Source organism: Myotis myotis, unplaced genomic scaffold, assembly GCF_014108235.1.
Source record: "Myotis myotis isolate mMyoMyo1 unplaced genomic scaffold, mMyoMyo1.p scaffold_m19_p_8, whole genome shotgun sequence".
Classification (NCBI taxonomy): domain Eukaryota; kingdom Metazoa; phylum Chordata; class Mammalia; order Chiroptera; family Vespertilionidae; genus Myotis; species Myotis myotis.
In genome coordinates this window covers 20,321,649-20,343,835 of record NW_023416390.1, presented here as the reverse complement: position 1 = coordinate 20,343,835, position 22,187 = coordinate 20,321,649, and the positions used below count along the sequence as shown (strand labels likewise).

Sequence of the window (22,187 nt, the reverse complement as noted above, 5' to 3'; positions counted from 1 at the left end):
CAGCTCAGTCCACTCCAAATTTGATTTATAATCTTCCCCACCTTTTTATATACAAGAAGAAAGGTTGCCCATTGTCTATGAATTTGAGAATAACCCAATAATCCTCTCCTGGGGAACTTTCTAACAATTAGACCTACATCTCAAGGCCCTAACAGACTATCCTCAACATTTCTTTTATCCCCCTCCCTCTACCAGTGCCCCCAGGTCAAAGGCAGAAAGGAGGCAGCCTGAGCAAAGCCTAAGGTTGGGGTGAGGTGGGGTGGAAGCAAGAGAAGCTTTTATTGTTGGGCTTTCCAGGTAAAGTTCAGAATCAGTGACTTGCAGTCTTCAGTCCTGGGGGTAATTTATTTGCTACTTGGAGGAACCAGTGAGAAAGCAGACTCCCGCATAACACAGATACTCTGTGGACCCCTCAAAACCATCCTATCTTCTGCAAAGACTTCAGCTGCCCCTCCCGGGCTCTCTGCTCCCACTGGGCACATGCTGATGCCCCTGAGTGGGCTGCTTTGGTGGTGGTGCTGCTGCTACTGCTGTGCCTGGTACCGCTTTGGACTGTGCACCCCAGCTCCCCAGATGTTGCGCCACCAGGGTCTCCTCAAGTGCCGCTGCCGCATGCTCTTCAATGACCTGAAGGTTTTCCTACTTCGGCGCCCCCCTCCAGCACCCCTGCCCATGCACGGAGACCCCCAGCCCCCAGGTTTGACCGCCAACAACAATACCCTTCCGGCTCTGGGTGCCGGGGGGTGGGCAGGCTGGAGGGGCCCTCGAGAAGGGGTGGGCAGGGAGACCCCTCCTCTGCCACCTCCACCACCTTTGCCACCTTCTTCTGTGGAAGATGACTGGGGTGTCCCAGCCACGGAGCCACCTGCCTCACTGCTCAGCAGTGCCTCCTCAAATGACTTCTGTAAGGGGAAGGCTGAGGACTGCTACTCACTGGGCAGCAGCCTGGACAGTGGCATGAGGACCCCGCTGTGCCGCATCTGCTTCCAGGGGCCAGAACAGGTAAGGCCATTTCCCCCTTTTCCTGCTTCCTTGTAGTGTCTCCAGATCTCGCAGATTGCTACTGGCCTACTTGCTCTGGGGAACCATTATGTTGTGTCTAATGTGAGGACTGTAAGTTTTAAGACGCTCAATGATGTTCTTTTGGTTAAGGTTGCCCCAAGAGGGTCTGGTTCCTGGTGGAGCCTGTTTGGTGGCTCGGTTGTATCCAGTGTTTGCATGCTCCTTCCAGTGCTAGTATCTTCAGTTCCACGTGAAAATTCCATACGTGTCCTCAAAATAGAAGATCCAGAAGTCAGGAGCAATGAAATGAAGGAACTTGGTGGTCCGTTCACACTTGTCGTGAAGATGTCCTTTTGTCTGATTTATTGTGAGTGGCATTTTCCCCAGCTCTTCTTCAGTCCCAGATTCAAACTTCTTCCCTCCATGAAAGTGAGCAGAGATCTTGTCCACTTTCCCTGTTCTTACAGACTGAAACCCAATGAGCCTGTGCCTGTTCCTTCATTTTCATGTAGAGACTGTCCCCTCCCATATTACATTTCCTTCTCGGCAGTGTGTTTTAGTCACTGCAGAGAAAATGGAGAAAGATTCTAGGTCCAAGGAGACTGCAGTTTGCTAAGACACTTCTTGGCAGACTTGTGTTTCCTAGGTTGAAAGCAGGTAGGTAAGTGGGGTGAGAGTGAATTTAAGGGAAATAGAGAGACTAATAGAGAATCTTGTTGTATCTAGTCCCCTCCTCAGGCCTGAAGCACATCAACTGAGATTGTCCCTTCCACTCTCCCCATCCAGGATAGAGAATGGCAAGTACCTCACAGACCAGAGTCTTCCCAAGTCTGAGAGTTTTCACTACCCCATTCATTCAGATTTTCACAGACATACTTACCCCACCCCTTTGAGCTCCACTTTCAATCTAGTGTCTGCAATGCTGGACAGCATGTGCACATTCTTCCAGAGTCATATTGTGGCAGCTCTTTCCACAGAATCCCAGATCTGAACATCAGATCTAGTCACTTATTCTGGGGAAAGAATACTCACCTGGGCCCTGGGCAGGGTTATGTGATCACATTAGCCACTTCTTTGTGGATTTCCTGGAAGTGGAGGGAAGACTTCTAGGTGCTCTCTGAACAAATGGCAGTGCACTGGGATGCCATGCTGGTGTCCCGAGTAGTCCTGGTTCTTGTTGGGGGCTTGCTCTGTAAGAGGCAGGCTTGGCTGACATTTTCATTCATTCTATCTCTGCTCTGAATGGGGAGAGCACTTCATGGACAGATGATGACTGAGGCCACACCCTGGGCATTATGAGGGAAGGAGAGATAGACATCCAGATGAATACATATCTCTGAGAGTTTGAGGGCTGGATTCCTTCTTCTTGTGATGAGGATTGCCTGAAGTCCCAAATAAAGCACCGCCCAGAGTTGAGGGCTTCAGTTAGGGGAGAAGGTCCAGGGTCCCTGCTCCATGCCCTTTTCCCAGCCCTCCGCATCACCTCCAGTGCTGGGTCTCCAGCAGAGACACAAGGCAGAGTGGCTTGGCTGAGAGCAAGAGGGAACCTCACTTTGGGGACCACCTGGTCAGGATCTTGCCCGAATCAGGAGCCTCATCCATTCTCAGACAAGGAATTACTTAGTTTCTTAAGTTCTTAAGTTATTTCTTTCTTCTCCCATATGGGCTGGCTCAGGGCTGCATGTCATAGGGGCTGCTGGGAGTGTGGCTTCTGGTAAGAGTACCCTAGTCCATAGAGAACAGCATGACTTGGAGACTATTTGATGGGTGTGTGCAGTCCAAATAGCTTTATCTCACTGGGTTCTTTTTCCATTTCTGTGATTTAAGACACCTTTTTCTGTTTCCCCTCCTGTTCTCATATTTGTTGAGAAGACCCAGGAGATAATGAGCATGAAAATGCCTTGAAAGGAATTAATTAATAATTGCATGTATTTTGATCACAAAAAAGCAGTATTTTGTTGAGAAAAGAAAAAGAATGACATCATTAAGCATATTGTGAAACACTTCATGTGCTACAGGGTTGGGTCAGAGATTAAAAGATTTTCTTTCTCACTTATTATTCTCATGATGTGTCATGAAGAAAGCATTGACTAAAAAAGCTAACAACACTGAGAGAGGAATGGGCTCTGTTATTATGTGGGAGAAATAGGATATTGTGACAGCATTAAGACTGGATCAAATCAAGTATTTCCTGTATATTATCATTACATTTTGGGATTTGCTTTATCTGTGCAGGAGCTAGGAGATTAGAATGAGAACATGTTATAGAAGTATTAAAAGCAATGTAGCTTAGATGTGGGGAAGGCATTTCCCTACTTTTTCTTCATTTTCCCCACAGCATTTCAATAAGGAAGGGAGACAAAAGAGGGAGGAGATAGGGAAAACTTTCTAGAGAAGGGAGAGGGAGAGTGAGGGTGGAGAGAGAAGCTGAGATTTTATTTCAGTATCTTAGTTTCTTTCTGCTCAGGAAGAGAGCTTTCCAGCATTTGTCCACATGTGACCCTGAAAGGCATGCAGACAGACTGTAATCTCAGGGCTGAATGTGTTGGTCTTTTCCCTGCAGCCAAACAAAGGGACCAAACAGCTCCCCAGTCATCTGCCACTACTCCAAGGGCTAAAAGACTGCCAAACACGAAGATGTGGTCTCTGCCTGCCAATATTTGGTGAGGGACAACTGAAAGATCCAGCTAGTGCCACATATTTATACAGGATTTCGCATCACTCATTCATAAATGCATTTAATACACATGGACTGAGCTTTTACAGTGTGCCAGATGCTGTTCTAGGCACTGAGTATCCAGGAATAGACAAAACAGTTGAGATCTCTGCTCTCCTGAATTTGACAGTCTAGTGGAGATACAGAAATTGACAAATAAACTACTAGATAAATCAAGTGATTTCGGATGGTGTTGTCTGCCTTGATAAAAGTAAAACAGGAAAATGAGTTAGACAAGAATGAAAGGGGGGGCGGGGCTTGGGAAAGATGCAGTACATTAGATACAGTGTTCAGGAACAGCCTTCCTAAGAAGGTGCCCTCTGAGCTGACACCTACATGGTGAGGAGGACCCCCTGATGGAAAATCATTTCAGATGGGGGGAACAGCAGGTTTAAAGGCCTCAGTGTGAATAAGCTGAGCATGTTTGAGAAACAGGAGGAGGGCGATGAGCAGGTGTGAACAAATGCTTTGAGAGACAACTTGGCTTCACCCTAGAAAACTGACCAAGTACCCACTCTCCGCCTTTCAGCCATTCATTCAGGTTGGATCAGGGTCAAGGTCCATGAGCGTGTAAGATAAGAGCCCAGCCACCAATCCTTCGCTCTCCATTTCTAGTTCACTTTGAGGGACAGTGAAGCCTGGTGGGTTAGCGGAGGTCTCTGAAGCCAGATGGTCCTAGCTCAAGGTCTGAACAAACTGTACAGCCTCTCTGTGCCTTGGGTCCTCATTTTTTAAAGTTGGGATAATGATGATCATCCCCAATATACAAGGTCATTGAGCATCAGTGCCATTACAGTGTGTTGTTGTTGTTGTCTCAAATGCAAGAGAATGCTCCCCCTGCCTCGTTTAAAAGGAAAAATGTGCCCTGGCTCCCAGTCTGGCAGGAGGAGCGCTATGGTCATGGTCTGGCTGTGTTAGTGGGTTGTTTTTTTGTGCACTCACAATGGTCTAGGCACAGTGCTGCTCCTCTGCTTCCACCATCACGGGTATTAAGTGCCCACCTATGCCTGCTGCTCTGCTGAGCGAAGTGTAAAGACACATGGCCCATGTGGCCCTGCCCTCTGGGAGCTGCACAATCTAACCCAGACATCACGGAGGCTGATAGAGATCAAGAACACACAGACAGCAAGTCGAAGTGAATTGCAGTTATATCGGCTACAAGAAAGGAATGTATGTTTAAAGGCGGCTAGTGTAAGGGGTGCCTATGCCAAGAGGCAAGTGGGAGAATTTGTTACTTTTTCTCTAATTAGTCAGAGAGGGCTTCTTTAGTGTGGCTGCTGAATACCAAATGAGATGAAATAGACTTAGACTGAGTTTAGAAAGCTAGAAGCAGCCTGGCTGTGTTGCTCAGTGGTTTAGTGTTGACCCATGCACCAAGAGGTCACCAGTTCGATTCCCAGTCAGGGCTCATGCCTGGGTTGTGGGCTTGATCCCCAGTGGGGGGTGGGCAGGAGGCAGTGGATCAATGTTGATGTTTCTCTCTCATCAATGTTTCTCTCTCTCTCTCTCTCTCTCTCTCTCTCTCTCTCTCTCTCTCTCAATTCAAAAAAAACATATAAAAAAAGAAAGAAAGCTAGAAGCATAAGAGATGTGAGACACATGGGTATCTCGACAAAGAGGTAAAGCCAGCTCCTAGGCTGGGCCAGCAGTGGAGCACTTGGAGGTGGGTACAGAAATCATACCCATCATGGTAGTGGTGGTGGCTGGATACCTGTAATGGAAATCAGGAAATGAGTCTGGAAGAGATTAATAGGCTTCATCTACCTCTTCCTCTTCCTGGGGTTGGCCTCTTGGGAGCTCTGCATTCAGAAGGGGCAAGAGTAGTGTGGAATATTCTAGTCCAGTGATGGCGAACCTCTGACACGCGTGTCAGAGGTGACACGCGAACTCATTTTTTTGGTTGATTTTTCTTTGTTAAATGGCATTTAAATATATAAAATAAATATCAAAAATATAAGTCTTTGTTTTACTATGGTTGCAAATATCAAAAAATTTCTATATGTGACACAGCACCAGGGTTAAGTTAGGGTTTTTCAAAATGCTGACATGCCGAGCTCAAAAGGTTCGCCATCACTGTTCTAGTCCAGTGGTTCTCAACCTTCTGGCCCTTTAAATATAGTTCCTCATGTGACCCAACCATAAAATTATTTCCGTTGCTACTTCATAACTGTAATGTTGCTACTGTTATGGATTGTAATGTAAATATCTGATATGCAGGATGGTCTTAGGCGACCCCTGTGAAAGGGTCGTTCGACCGCCAAAGGGGTTGTGACCCACAGGTTGAGAACCGCTGTTCTAGTCAGTGTTTGGGGTTCTTGGGGAATAAGAGAAGGGCCTTGGAGGCCCAAGATGCAATGAGAACCCTGTGAATGGAGATCAAATAGAGCATTTTAGAAAAGAGCCAAATGGTACATTATTTTCTTAGCACTATGGTTCAATTTTGCATTTCTGTGTGTGATTATTTAATTAGTATCTGTCTCCACAAATAACACACCCATCCCTAACATTCATGGACCCTCAGGTAAGAGTATAGATAGAGGCTCAGATGGCATAGGCCAATATATTTAAACATAATAAATCCAGCAAACTAAATGCATCTTATCCTCCTATCCTGACAAATATACCTGCAAAACATTCTGGAAAACAGCTGTTAGATTCCTCTTAATTCTGTGCCAGCCAAGTGGGGATATCTGGCCCTTAGACTACACGCCACTCTGACTCTCTTCCCACTGCTGGCTCTATGATGAGCCTTGGACACATGCATGTGGACACTCCACCTGGTCATCCAAGCTCTGTGCATGCCACCACCAGACAGATGCCCTTTGACTTCTTCCTGTTTAACTGAAGAAAAGAAGCCTGAAGGTTCTGGGAGCGAACTCACAACAGAAATCACAGGGTCCCAGGTAATCAGAGCATGTTCTAGAAGAGGAGCATGTCTCTCTGACCCTGCAGACTCCTTACCCTCTTGGAAGCGTGCAGCTGAAGAAGGACCAAAGTGGGGTCCTGGGTCTAAGGAAGGCAATGCAGAGCGACTAAGATCCCTGGAAGCAGCAACTTGTGTATTTACTCATCATTGGGTCATCAGCTCCCGTTCCAGTGGCTGGCACTTGCTTTATACTCTAAAATATTTGTTGAATGAATGAGCCTCTAGAGCAGCAGTTCTCAACCTGTGGGTCGCGACCCCTTTGGGGGTTGAACGACCCTTTCACAGGGGTCGCCTAAGAACATCGGAAAACACATATATAATTACATATTGTTTTGTGATTAATCACTATGCTTTAATTATGTTCAATTTGTAACAATGAAATTGGGGGTCACCACAACATGAGGAACTGTATTAAAGGGTCGCGGCATTAGGAAGGTTGAGAACCACTGCTCTAGAGCTTATCCAGCAGGCAGCTCCACAGGTAGGGGAACTGGGGAGAAGAGAGTACAAAAGAGAGAAGTATTCACTGGAATTAAATGATGGAAGTGTGCTGGATAGAAGAGGGGGCAGATCTGCTCCGTGGGATCACAGAAGGCATTGCCTTGGCCAGTGATGGAATCTCCAGAGACACTAACTTGGATTTTGATATTAGAAAGAACTTTCTACCAAGGCTGTCCCAAGAGAGTACAGGCTGCTTTAGACAGGGATTCAAATGGGTGACTGGGACTAGTGATCATCAAGATCCCTTCTGAGCTTGAGAGTTGGGTTCATTTCAATGACATTGCTTGAGGGCCTAGAGATATTTTTAATTCAAGCAGAAAGAGATGAGCCTGCACCCCTTTCCAATTTAAGGGGTCATGTTATCCCAGTGTATACAGTATATGGCATGTGTAAATATATCTTCAGCAAAGATCTCAGAGAACAGTCTCCATCCTGCATTCATAGAAATCCCAATTTGTTGGCAATCACGTGATTGCTGCAATCACGAATTGACACCACGCACATACCATAGTAGGAGAGCTGCTAGTATTTCATGAACAGTAGGCAACAAATGCCATCATGGACCTAAGGATGCAGAACCAGAAAAGGGGAAGCCCAGTGACCCCACCCCCACAGTCGTAAGTGGGCTGTTTCCACTTTCCCATCTGGGTTTTTCCATTGTATTTTTTCAGTGCCAACTTTAGCCAGTCCCGGTCCTATTTAATCTGGAAGCTCCAAGGACACTTTCCTTGCTCAGGATTCTCATCAGCGCTCTAAGTCTTTATTGGGAATGTTTGAATCCCACCATTGGGTCCCTGGCTATTTCCCAGATTTAGCTGTCTATTACTTACTGCACACGCACACGCACACGCACACACACACACACACACAAATAAAGCACTGAGTGCAGTGCATCTGTCTCTCTTCCACAGACCGAATTAGGGATTGGAGTAGGAGAGACACCTGGTGTCTTGACAGTTGTGGAGTGATTTTCACCTCAGTTGTCAGTAGATCTCTAAAAGTGTGCACTTAGGGGTAATCTTTCTTCACTTGCCAGCCTGCATCTCCTTGTGGGTGGGTTGGCTAATTTATTGGGGGTGGCTTCTAGCTGAGTGCCCCATACAGAGTTACTTAATAAAGCTGGTAGGACAGGAGGGAAATATGCATTTCAAAACAGCCTTGGAGAAGAAAGGAGAGATACTGGAAATTCTCTCTCTCTCTCTCTCTCTCTCTCTCTCTCTCTCTCTCTCTCTCTCTCTCTCATCTTTTTCTCTCTCTGTCTCTCTGTCTCTCTCCCTTCTCTCTTTTCCAGCTGGTATGTTGGAGAAGCCCAGTTGTGGCCTGTGAGTTGGGGGAGGGAGAGTAGTTCGAGAGGGAGAGGATACTAGAAGAAGTATGTGGGAATGAGCGAGCTGCTTCTTATTTGCTGGGAAGGAAGCCAAGTTGGAAGGGAGCCCGCATGTAAAGGAGCTGGTCAGTGGATACTGTAGGGCCTGAGCTGCACACCATTCCCCTCTGAGATGTATCATATGTAAGCTAGAGTCCACATGTGCAATTATGTTTAGTACACATGTGATACCTCCCCTCTGCATATGTGAAAAGTAAAAGTGGGTACACATGGAATTGGCTGCCTCATGAAAAATAGGCAAAATTGAATAAGTTACAATTTGAATTTCAGGTAGATGCAAACTGTCAGAAAAAAAAATGGGGATCTGCAAATATGAGCTCTGTTCCACTCCATGTGATCTAAGCCCACAAGGGGGACTCATGGGCCCCAGTCCTGGACCCAGCTCATCCAAAAGAAGCCTTTTGAAGCCACTGTAGCAGCTAACATAGGGCTCTACATACAGGAGGGGTCAGTACTTATTGATCCCTTCCTCTCCCTCCTGCCACATGTTCATTCCAGACTAATAGTGCTGTATTTGGTCCCTAGTGTACACATGGTGAAAGGTACATTTGTGTGTGTGCACACGTGCGTGTGTGTATAAATTAAAGTGCCAGGTGTAGGCACTTTAATTTATACACACCCTTCTACCCTGTCCAGCCTCGGGTTCTGATTCTATAAGGATGAATAGTGATGATTCTTGTCCTAACAATGATAGTGACCATTACCCTGGCTGGAGACCACTGGCCAGCAACAGAACTTTTCTCATTCTATTGCCTGGTAATGGGAAGAACAAAGGCTTTGAAGTCAGAAAGACATGGATTTAAATCCCAATTGGGGCCCTTCCCAACTGGGTGATCTCGGGCAACTTATTTAACCTCCCTGGACCTAGATTTCCTTGTTTACAAAGCAGGAATAAAATTCTGAGCTTGAACACTTGTCCTAAGGCATGGACAAGATTTATGAAAGTTCGAGGCACAGAGAAGCTGCTCATTAAATGGGAGTGATATTTACCCCATTCTGTAAGTGTGGTTCAGAGGCTGCAGTAGGGCCCCTAGATCACACTACTGCCTTTCCTACTCCCTTCTCTTATGAAAACATTAAAAAAAATCAGACGCTGTAAGGCTGTGCTTCGACCGCAGCGAGCCCCAGGCTGTGTTTGCGCCTGACATCAGGGATGCACATTTAGAGCCAGTGCCTCTGTTCAGCAGTCTGTTGCCTCTGTACTAATGACTCAGCGGAGCCTGCCTGGGTCCCTCATTCCCAACATAGTTAGGTGTCTTTATCCATCCCCAGCACCACCACATTCCTGAAAGATCTTTATTAAATAGCACTCTCTTCCGGGTATGAACTGTGCAGAAAGACATTTTCCTGGGCTCTGAGTCCCTAGGGTCAGTAGCAGACCATGAACTCAGAGGAACATGTAGGGTAAGTGGCAGAAGAAAACACGCTGCTTGCTCAAAATGTGACAGCAAGATGTTTGCATTCAGGTTCATCCCTAGACTAGTGTTTTGGAAAGCCTGGGGTGGGATGGCTACCCCAGACAGACGTGATATTAAATAACATTGATCATCAAGTGAGAACATTGTTCTTTTCAGTTTTCTCTCATGCCTTATGATTATGTCCAGGATTTTTTAAAAAAAATCTCATTAGAGTGATAATATGTCTTTAACACCTTTCTAACACTTGTCAGCCTCCTTTGTAAACAAAGAGAGAAGGCGTCAGGCTTGGAGCCTTTGGGTGCACAGTAATATCTAGCTGGAATCTGTTAATCTTGTTTTGTTTGTATTTGTGTGTGTCTGTTCTTTTCAAAAAATTAATAGACTTTACTTTTTTTTAAAAGCAGTTTTAGGTTCAAAGTGAAACTGAGCTGAAAGGATAGAGTTTCCATATACTCACCTGCCCCCCAGTCATCCCACCTCCTCCCCAACTATCAACATCCCACACCAGAGTGGTGCATTTGCTACAGCGGATGAACCAACATTGACACATTATCACCCAAAGTCCATAGTTTACTTTGGGGTTCACTCTTGGTGTTGCGTATTCTAAGGGTTCAGATAAATGCATCATGGCATGGATCAAACATTGTAGTATCAGACAGAGTAGTGTCACTGCCCTAAGAACCCATCCATTCATCCCTCCGCTCTGACCTGGAACTCTTGGCAATACAGCCTGGCCTTTTCCAGACTGACATGTAGTTGGAATCATGCAGTGTATAGCCTTTTCAGATTGGCTTCTTTCACTTAGTAATATGCATGTACAGCTCCCCCATGTCTTCTCATGGCTCTATAGCACATTTCTTTTTAGCTCTGAATAATATTCTGTGATATGGGTGTACCACAGCTTGTCTATTTTTTCTTTGGTAAAGGATACCAGTTTTTTTATTTATGGTAGTGGCAACAAGTCTCCACTTAATAAATAAATTTATTGAAGCAAAAATATGAAACACTTAGAGAAAAAATGTTAAGTCTAAAGAAAATAATAGTATAGATGCCCCATGAATACATTGAAAAGGAGAAGTCACTGACCTGGGCTGCACACTTTACAATAATAGTTCAGAAACATCTATGGGTACCAAGAAGTGCCCAGGAAGAGGAAAGATGCACAGTCCCAGGCCCCTGTCTCAGGGGTTGCCCCAGAATCTGCATTTTTACACTCAATTTGAGGATTCTGAAGTAGGTGATCACTCCAGGCACACTGTGTAGGAGTCAGGAGTTTGCGGAGACAGCTAATGGGGAGAAGAAATCCCTCCACCAGCTCTGAGGTCCCCAGACATTACAAGGAACAGGGGTGTGGGCACTGTAGGAGGGGAGCACAGGACCATGTGACTAGGAAAGAAGTGACATGTCACTCAAGACCGAGGCAGGACAAGATGCCGCTTCCATCTCTCTGTTGCCTCAGTGATCTGAGAGCTACAAGTTTCAGATGGGATAGCCACAAGAAGGGAAAGTCTAACCCACATGGCAGTGTAACAGGGGGGATGCACCCTTTACCTGTGGTACGTCACTGAGACCTGGGGCTTTGTCTGTTGCCCTGCTAATGTTAATTTTCCTGAACAATCCAACCATCAGTTCCCACTCCTGAGTTATATTCGGAGGGGATTCTTGAGTGAAGTCACATCAGGGCCCTCCCTGGGGAAGCCTGAGTCCCAGAGCAGGCCCACAGATGTTGCACAGCTTGCTTCCTCACAGCTCACTGAATACAAACAATCAAGTGCTTCAGCTCAGGAATGACATCACTATTGCCTGCAACTCGCTGGACCTAGAAACACAGCACTGCCTACCACCAAGAGGGCTGGGGAGTGTCATCCTCTTGGGTGCCTGGATAGAGAGAAAGTCCAGGCGTGAGTGAGCTCAACAAGTCTCTCTCTCAACAGTATTAGCATCTCCCTCTTAGGGCTGTTGGGAGAGTTAGATGAGATAACACGCTGTCTGACCCACAGGAGGTACTCTATGAACAGCTTTGTTACTGTTTACTCACTTGTAAAAGGAGGAGGTTGTACTCAGGAATGTCCAGTCCCTTCCTGTGCTGCTGTCCTCTTTTATGCCACAGCAGGTATAGGAACCATACCTTGGGGCTGGGATAAACCCACTCCCCCCTCTGCTGATAGAATAAGCCTCCCTGGAAGAATGGATTTAAACTGGGCCTTAAAGATGGATCAGGGAAAGAGTTTGGAAAATGGGAAATGAAGACTGTTCTAGGCATAGGAACAATGGAAACAAAGAATCAGAAACGCTTTAGGAGAAAATTAGCACATTGGATAAGAGCATAGGGCTTTCATAGCCAAGCAGACTGCTTTTAAATCCCAGTGTGGCTGTGCAGATATATGACACTGAGCAAGTCACTTACACAATTCTCATTCCCTCCACTATAGAATGGGAATGGTTGATAGTAATAGTGTCTGTGGTAGTGAGACTCAAGTGATATAATGCATGCAAATGTCTTGGCATAGGCCCTGGCCAGTGTGGCTCAGCTGGTTGGAGCGTCATCCCATATACCAAAAGATTTTGGGTTTGATTCCAAGGCAAGGCACATGCCCAGGTTGTGGGGCTGATCCCCAGGAATCATTGCTGGTAATCTAAATAAAAGTTATCTCATAGACCTGCATACTACTTTTCAATTGCCTATGGGAGCCATTGTGATGAACAAAACCAAAAGCATCCTTCACTTTAGTGCAGCTACTTGTCAATAAGTATCACATTCTCAATCAACAGATACTTTTTTAAAAAGAGCCCTTATTTCAGTATGATGAGGAACCTAGATAACTAAATATATTTATTTTATTTTTATTTTTTTGTTAACCATCACCCGACAATATTTTCCCATTGATTTTTGAGAGAGTGGAAGGGAAGGGGAGAGACAGAGAGAGAGAGAGAGAGAGAGAGAGAGAGAGAGAGACAGACATCCATGTAAAAGAGACAGATTGATTGGTTGCCTTTTACACAAGCCCCAACTAGGGATGGAGCCTACAAACAAGGTATGTGCCCTTGACTGGAATTGAACCCAGGAGCTTACAGTTCGTAGGCCAACACTCTATCCACTGAGCCAAACCGGCTAGGGCTCAATCAACAGATACTTAAAGTACAAGTATAGTCACTTGAGGCTTTGTGAAACTTTAAACTGAAAAGGATCCAAACTGAGGGACAGTCTACAAAACAATTGGCCAGTATTTTCCCAAAGTGTCAAGGTTATGAAGAACAATGGGAGAAATGTCCCAGATTGGAGACATCTAAGGAGATACGACAAATCAATACAATGTGTGATCTGGATTGGTTCTGAACCAGGTGAAGCACATCAGTGGGACAGTTGGTGACACTTGAACTAGGTGTATAAGTTAGTTGATAATATCAGATCAATGTGAAGCTCCTGGTTTTGGTCGTTGTGCTACAGATGCTAACCGCTGGAAAAATGAAGGGAAGGGTTTGTGGGAACTCTTTGTGTTACTTTTATAATTTTTAAAAAATGAATCTGAAATTATTGCTAAGTGAAAAGTTAAAAAATAAAAATGATTTAGATGGGAGCTATTTTCATTGGAAGAATTAGGAATTACCAGTATAGGAAAAATAGCCTGGGTTTGATAGTTACAAAAACTCTGGTTAGGATCCAGGCTCTAGCACTTCCTAGCTGTGTGGCTTTGGGCAAATCAATCAAGTCCTCTGAATCACAGTGGCTTCTATCTGTACCATGAGCGAATACACAGAAATACTTCATAGAACTGCCGTGAGAATTTCAGGAAACAGCACCTATTACGGAGCGTGCTCCCGATATCCATTAGCTCTCTTTCTGGTCTTGAAATACAAACATACAATGAACTTACAATTTCTTTCTGGTCTCTCCTTCCCCCTCTATCTGAGGATGGCAAACAGGCCTCCCACATTCCCCAGGTCTGAGTGTGTGTGCTAAGTGCTTTGAGAGAGACACCTGAGCAGTAAAAAGGCATGAGTGGGCAGGAAAGCTTCCCCACTCTGGGATTTTAAGCCTATAAACAGAGTTAATCATCAGCATAAACAGAGCTAATCATCAGCATAAACAGAGTTGGCCATTATGCAGTGTTCTTTAACACTTTTAACCTCACACCCCAAAGGCGGCACTCTGGCACACAGAGTATGGGTTATATATTTTGATTCATCCCGTGGTGATCCCTCCAGGAGCCACAGATTTAAGCCTCCGTGGAGCCATGTGCTACTTTAGAAAGAAAAGCTTCCAGGGCTGGGGCTCTGAGTTTTCCAACATGTTTAGAAAACAGCTGCCCAACCAGGCAGCTGCAGGTGAAGGAGAGCAGGTGTGCCTGAGAGTGGGGAGGTGTCCGCTCCTGTGGTGTGCATGTTGGTGGGTGGGAATGAGTGGGTACATGAGCGGGTGAGGAAATGGGCATGTGACTGCACGTGGAATACAACTATTTACTATAGAAGAAAAGGGCACTCGAGGGTGTGGGTCTGTTTGGCTGTTCCTGCCTTTGTGCATCTTTGTTCCAGAGAGAGCTCAGAGAGTCTAGTCTTTGCAGTCTGTGCTGACATATTTGCAATGCTTGCTGTCTTGTTTCTTGCTTCTGATATCCATTAAGTGTTTGCCAGATAAAACAAAATTTGATCTCCCCCCACCTCACCTCGCAAAATCAACCAACCAACCAACCAACCAACCAACCAACCCACCCCCCCCCCCCCCAACAGTGGGCTCTGGAAGAGTATATGCTATGTCTTCACAGGTTCTTCTCCTCTCCTTCATAAAACATAGAGTGAGGTTCCTCATGATTTAAATTGATCATCAGCCTTCCTATAAATGCAATTCAAGTAAAAAAGTACTTGTTCATTTGATGGCTGGAACTTGCTTCCAAATAAACCAGTTACTATAGATGACACAGGACTGGCCATGTGTTTAAACACGCTGAAACCGGCTGAGGGCTACATGGTTTATTCTACTATTTTTCTCTACTTTGATAAGCAAGCCTTTGGTCTGCTTGATGCTGCTGCTTCCCAGTCCCTTGCACAGAGGCCGACATATGGAGGTTACTTAATGGATTTTTGTTGAATGAAGGAACCAACATTTCTAAGCACTAACTATATGCACAAAAAACACTGTAGCTCCTAACTATATATGTTTATTGGGGGTATTGAGTGCTCAAGAAGCAGAAGACCTTACTTTGATGGTGTATATGTGTGTATGTGTGTATGGTGGTGGGGGGGGAGTAAAATCAGTTTTAAATGTTGCTTAACATGGGTTGGCTAACCATTCCAGTTTGTCCAGGGGCTGACAAATTTTCCAAGATGTGGGGCATCCAGTGCTAAAACGGAGACAGTCCTAGACAAACTTGGACAGTTGGTAACCCACAAGAATGCTCCAACTGGCTACACGGTAGACTACTACATACAGGACAACACCTCCGACACTCATGTCTGCTAGCTGTAAGTGGGAAGCACTTGGTGATGGATTAGCTGATGGGTGCCTGTTTTCACACTCCAGGAGCAAGCAGCCATCAGCTGTTTGCCAGGTTTCTTAGAATCAAGGAGGTGTGATCTCTGAAACCCTCCTCCTTGATTTTTCACAGGGCAGGAAGGACAGCTTAAGACGTTAGATTTCTAGCCCAGAGCTTCTCAGACTTTCATATGCGTAGAGCCACCTTGGAGTCCTTGTTGAACCACAGGGTCTGGAATAGAGCCTAAGGTTCTGCATTTCTACAGGCACCCAAGTCCATGGGTGCTTCTGGTCCATAGGCCACACTGAGTAGCAAGGGGCTCAGTAGTTCTCATCCTGAGCTGGCATATTAAAACTATTAAAACATTCTACAGTTGCCCAGCCACAAACCCAGACCAATTAAGCCAGTCTCTAGGGGCGGGACCAGGCATCAGTATTTTTAACTCTCTCTATATGATTCCAATGACAGGGTTGTGAATCCCAGGGAGGGGAAGGAGAGAAAAATACCGTGTGATGATAAGGGCTGATTGATTGGTCCAGATGGGCTAGGCTGTGCTGTCAAGAGATTTATTGGAAGTGGAATCAGAAATCTAAAAGAAGGAGCTTATTTTGGAAAGCCTAGAGGCAAGATTCTTTTTTTAAAAAGTCAGGATATAATGGTTTGTGTCCTTTGGCCATTTAGGTTTAGTAGGGAATCAACACATCTTGACCCCTCTGGGTGATGGAGCCCAGGGTGCAACTCTGGGGAGGGAAGGGAGCCACTGCTCTGGAAGTAGCTGAGGGGAGAGAGCATGGGTCTCCAAAACCAGCCAATCACAGCTTTCACAGACCAAGCTATCCAAACTGGCCCTCCAACCATTCAGAATGTCCCTTATTCCTTGCTTATTGATGCTTCCTAGCAGCTGTTCTAAACATTTCCCATTTTCATCAAGTGTCAACCTCATTCTCAGCAGATGACCTTGCCTCTTACTTTACTGAGACAATTGGGGCCAATCATTCACATTCCAGCATCTCCCCCCTTCTGCCTGTCATGACTCCCTCTTCACTTCTGCAAATGTCTGTCTTACCTAGTCTTTCCCTTTCCCTCCTATGTGCCTCCTTCCCAAATGACTACACCAGTGCTCACTGTCCTGGCTCACCCTAGCACCTTTCATCTCCACGAACTTCACTTCATCCATTGCCACCCCCTTGTTCACTCCAATGACTGAAACTAATTCTTGGGAGGTCCCTGATGACCTAATTTAAAAACAAGCTGCCTTTCAGAAGCCCTACCCCCTCTTGATTCCTCTACATATAAGATACTCTGATCTCCCTTCCTTGCACATATGCTTTCCTCATTCGGTTCTGTCCTTGTAGATGTCCATATGTGGTGAATACAAAGACTAGCTGCTCAACATCCATTCCATCTGCTTCTGGTGACATCTTGTCCAAACTCTGCGCCATTCCCACTTGGGGGTCATGAAATCAACTGCACGATTTAGCTACAACCAGCATTCTCTTTCTCCACCCTCTGCCCTTCCATGAAATAGACTAGAATAGAATAGAGAAAAAATCAGGTATATTACATGTCAGAAGGGTAAGTATTGTGAAATGTGAGTTTTTGCTGCGGATTAGTAAAAAAAAAAAAAAAAAAAAAAAAAAGTTGAGAAATTTCTGTTCTAGTTTGCCTTTCCATACTGCCAAACTGGGAAGTAAAAAACGACACCTCCCATACTCCTGCAACACTTCTACTGTAAAACCACAGGAAGACTATCTTCTGGAAATCAAGTCTTTCTCTCAAACTCCCAATATTGATCATGATTTCTCTAGAGTTCCTATCCCCATCCTGAACCCTTTGTAACTTTTCCCTCTCACTCTATCCATACCTAGTCAGTCACTAGGTCCCACTCTGAGGATTCCAGCGTTCAACCCTCCTTACATTTCCCTTGCTTCATTTGCTGATTTTGCTATTCACACCCAGAATATTACAATAACCTTCTAACAGCTCTCCCAATCCCCTCAGTCAGTGACAATCTCAAACTGTCATTTATAAGCGAAATGACCTCAGGCATGTTGTTTGACACTTCCAACCTTCAATATCATTACCTGCAAAGTGGGATACTTTTCTCACAGGGCTGGTTGAAATAAATAAAAAGAATATAAATAAAGCTAGGTAAAAGATATTTAAAGAGGCTGGCACAGATTAGGAACTCAAATTTAGCTTCTAGCCTCCTAATTCATCAGATACTCTGCTACCAAACCTTCTACGCTCCTTATGGCCTAATGAATGAAATATTTCAACTCTCATCCCAGTGCCCTATGGGTCCTTCAACTTGGCCACAGCCTTTCCACTTAAGCCTTCACTTTCCACAAGTCCCTGTCCTTCTGGACTGTGGGACAACTCACCATTCCTTCCCCAGACATACCTGTTCCTGTCTCTTTCTCCTGGGCGGTGCCTTCTGCCTGGCTGGCCCTTCCTCTTATCATTGTCAGCACAACAAGGTCTTGCAGAAGGGGATCACAGGAGCCCACCCACCAGCTGGTGGCCCCACGGGAGAACTGTGGAAGCAGAAGTGCTCAGGCCCAGATGCAGCAGACAACAAGAGCAGGGTAACTATTGCGCATGGTCACCAGCATGCGCCTGGGATCTGATGCAGAGAGGGAAGGGGCATCGGGACCTTCCAGCAGGCGTCTAGAAAATAGGGCCTCAGTCTACCCCAACTCTTTTTGCATGACCCAAATTTGCTCTTTCCTCAGGCTGGAATAAACTCCAGAATTTCTCCAGAACACCTAGCCCATTCCCACTTCTACATAGATTCATACCCTTTCCTCAACTCCATAGCCATCCTAGGCCAGTCGCAGCCACTCCACCTCCCTTGCTGGTCCCTCTGCAGGTCTGCCTTTCTTAGCCCCAGTCCATCCTTCAACAGAACAGGTGCCAATTAAAGCATCAGAACATAGTTGCACCCAAAGGGATCTTTTCCCCTCTTGGAGATAGGCAGTTCTGGGTTTAGCTGGCCACTCTCTCGTGTACCAGACAGGTGCCATTGTGAGCTCTGCACCCCACAGAAAACTCATCCTTGTTTTTGTTTTGTTTTTTGAATCTGTCAACTGGAGGGAATAGCATGAATCCTCTGGGTGGCTGTGAGGATTAACTGTAGTTTAACCTGTCAAGTTCAGCCAGCTTCTGGGGTCCTAATGCTTGTGTGGGCAAAGATACTTGTTCTTTGATCTGGGCTGGGTATATAATTTTTTTTTTAATCGAAAGAACACACACACACACACACACACACACACACACACACACACCAGAACACACTGTTGAAAAATTGGAAGATCCAGAATCTTTGGGCCTCTTTCTCCCAAGAGACAACTATGAGCTGTTGCCTCTAATTATGGCAGTTTGCTGACGTCCCTCCCAACCCTCTTATGTGGCGCTCTGTATATATGGTTGATATTCAGTATTGCTGTAATATTACAGTTCCTCTGTGCCGGCTGGTGAGCAGCTGCTCTCTGGGGCTCTTCCCTTGGGACTCCCCCCTCCGACCTCACTGAGGCCCAGTCACAATAGGGGGTCTCTGGGACCCAGCTACAGGGTAGCTGACTGGCTGGTGTCTATGCCGGTCCAGCTGTCAAATGTTTTGAGAAACATTGATGCCCAGATGTACAGGAGTGTGCGCCTGACTTCACCTCTGAGTCCCCAGTGTTGGGTGCTGGGCCTGGCACGGAGTAGGTGCTGTTTATGTACTGACTGACTAACTCTGCCTTATGTTCTCAAAAATGTTAGTTTCCTCTCCTTCCCCTCACTCTCCCCTTCTCTGCAGCTAACAGGAAACTGGCCCACCCTGGATCCTGCCCTTTTACTCAGCTCTCCCTGCACCCTTCGATTCATACCGGATCACGGGGTTAGGGGGGTGGGGAGTAGGGCGTTGGTCTGGGGGTGTCCCTGGGCCCCAGTTCCTCAGCAGCAAGCAGGCCTCTTCCAGCAACCAGTGGCAGAGGAATACAGATGGTGCCTTGTGCCTTGTGGGCAGCCAACATGTAGTCAGGCACGGGAGACCGAGAGACCGTGGGTGTAATCAAAACCATTTGATTTCTCAGACAATAGAAACAAATAGAACAGCAATCTCAGTCAGGACATGGAAGGGCCAGCAGGGAGCAGGAAGATTGGAGGAGCAGCAAATGGTATAAATTAATGAAAATGATTCCGCTGGCACTTCTTTCTGCCTGCCTGCCTCCTTGGAATGGTCCTAGCAACTGCTTCCTGGGCCCCAGGCACTTGCGGGGCCTGACGCTTGGGGAGGGTAAAATGTTGGAGATTTGACAGCAGAAGGGAGGTCATTAGTGCTTTGAGAAGCTGAGTGGTTCAGGGGAGATGAGAGGGATGAAGAGGAAACTGTGGAGCCTGAATGAAAACGTGCAGATGTCCGATTTGAGAAACCAGGAGGCCTCACTGTGAGTCCTGGGCTGCTCCCCTGGGTGACCCTGGGGAAGTCGCCTCACCTCTCTGGGTCTCAGCTTTCATATCACTGAGTAGGCTGGGATAGTGTGGCTTCTCGGTTCCTGCCAGCCCCCACATTTGGTGCCACCAATACAGTGGGGCCTTGACTTACGAGTGTCCCGACTAATGAGTTTTTTGAGATACCAGCTATCTCTCGGCCGATTTTTTGCATTGAGTTGATAGAGTAATTTGAGTTAACGAGCTCCTTAACGAGCTCGGTCTCGGAACGAATTAAACTCGTAAGTCAAGGCCCCACTGTACTCTTTTATGCACGCCCCATCCTCATTTCCTCTCTTGAAATGATTTGGGTTCTATATCTCTCTCCTCCAGCCAGGAGCTCTACCTGAGGGCCGAGGGTAATTTTATTTACCTTTTTGGTCATGGGGTCCTCGGAGCATGGGAAGGCCGGGTCTGCTGGCATGAAGGAACGCAGGGTGGCTAGGACAGGTGCAGGCAACCACGTGGGAAGGGAGGGTGAGGATCACACGGTATCACCGGCTTTGACGGGATCCAGGTGGGGCTCATTACATGCACTCACGAGGAGATGCAGGCCGGGAAGACCCCGCTGCTTCAGCTTCTCCCTAAAGACACTGTCAGGGTTACGGCGAGGAGGCATCTCCTGCCAGTTCCTGGTTGAAACTGAACTGCCAGCCCTTCACAATAATTTTGAGTTTTATGTTCACGTGTCACCCTAGATTAAAACAAACGACACAGATGGAAAAGTGTCCTCCCAGCCCACCCAGAGGCCCCTCATTTTGGCTGTGAAAACAACCAAAGCCTGCTTCCCAGAGCCCAGGCTGTGAAACCCATCTGGCTCTGATGCTGGGGAGCTGGGTCTGAACAGCGGCCCCACCCTCTCCACTTCCTGCTTCCTTTGTTTGGGGCCTGGGGTCTGAGGTGTGGGAAGGAAGGAGGCAGCTCTGGCTGGAAACTGGGCTTCTCCATCCAGGCTACTCTGAAGGAAAGTGGGCGGGTGCTGGGGTGGAGCAGGTGAGTCAGCTGCTGCTGGGATAAGGAGTTGTTTCAGAATCACCCTAGGAGTAGCCCAGAGAGAGGGTGAAAATTAAATGCACAACTCCCCCGGGGCTCCATGGTCCCCTGTCACCTCAGGAGACTCCTGGGTAACAATGGGGCCCCCGGGGGGGTGGTCTCCATGGGATCCCTCGTGATGCCAGCTTTATACTGGAGAGACCCCAGCAAAACCCAACACCCCAGTCAGTGCCTGCCCTGTAGTGGGAATAACAAGTGAGCAGATGGATGAATGACCAGGAGGGCAGATGAGGATTTGGAAAGGATTGTAAAACTGCCAGACTCTTGTTAATGCCACCTTCTTTCTTACTGAAGGAAAACACTTCTCAGCGGAGCAGCTAAGAGAGAAAAGTGTGTCTTAACGGAGGAAGGTGGGGGAGGGGTGAAAGAATGAATGGATTTTGTGTTTTGACATATTTACTAAGAAATGTGGAAACTGCTTAGCACCTGCTAATTAGAGTCAGAGCAACCTGCATTCCCTGCGATGTGCCAATGCCAAGGGAGCAAGAGCTGGAAGGATGGGTAGATTTTCTGAAGGGGGTCACGGGCTCTGCCCAGTTGCGGATGGAGGACCAGAGAAAGTGGGTGGGTGGAGATGAGGAACGGAGGCAGGTGCTGAGGAGGGCAGGGTCATGTCACATTGCACCTTACATTTCCTGGCATCTTCTCTTGTGTCAGAAGCCAAGCACTGTCTTCTCTCACTGGGAGGGTCTTGGTGACCAGGTCTGTCCTCTTTTACTATAGCTCAGCAACTTTAATACTGAAGGTCACAGAGTAGTCCCAGGTCACCCTGGTGCTCTTTCTTTGTGCTTGTCTCACCTCTCTTGAGACTTTCTCCCACCTCCCTCCTCTCTGCTGTCCAACCAGGGGACAGCAAAGAAGTAAGGGACACAGGCCCTGGACTCGAACTGCCTGAGTCCACCTCTTCCTGCCCCCCCTTGCTTGCTGTGCCTTTGGGAAAGTTGCTTTATGTTATGTGCCTCAGCTTTTTTTATTATAAACTAGAGGCCCAGTGCACAAAAATTTTGCACTCGGGGGGGGAGAGGGGGTCCCTCAGCCTGGCCTGTGCCCTCTCGCAGTCTGGGACCCCTCAGGGGATGACCACCTGCTGGCTTAGGCCCACTCCCAGGGGGATTGGGCCTAAGATGGCAATCAGACATCCCTCTGGCAGCCTGGCAGCCCTTAGGGGATGTCCACTTGCCAGTGGGGAGCAGGCCTAAATGGTAGTCAGACATCCTTAGCACTGCTGAGGAGACAG

At 46.8% G+C, this 22,187-nt stretch overlaps 1 protein-coding gene across 1 annotated transcript in view; it reads left to right on the top strand.

Annotated features, from left to right (window-relative positions):
• Window positions 1-445: 445 nt before the first annotated feature.
• MARCHF4 (membrane associated ring-CH-type finger 4) overlaps window positions 446-22,187 on the top strand; it is a 75,746-nt gene continuing 54,004 nt past the window's right edge. The window contains exon 1 of the mRNA XM_036320873.1: window positions 446-1,002. Coding sequence (XP_036176766.1) covers window positions 481-1,002 — 522 coding nt within the window. The 5' untranslated portion in view covers window positions 446-480. The remainder of the gene's footprint in view (window positions 1,003-22,187) is intronic.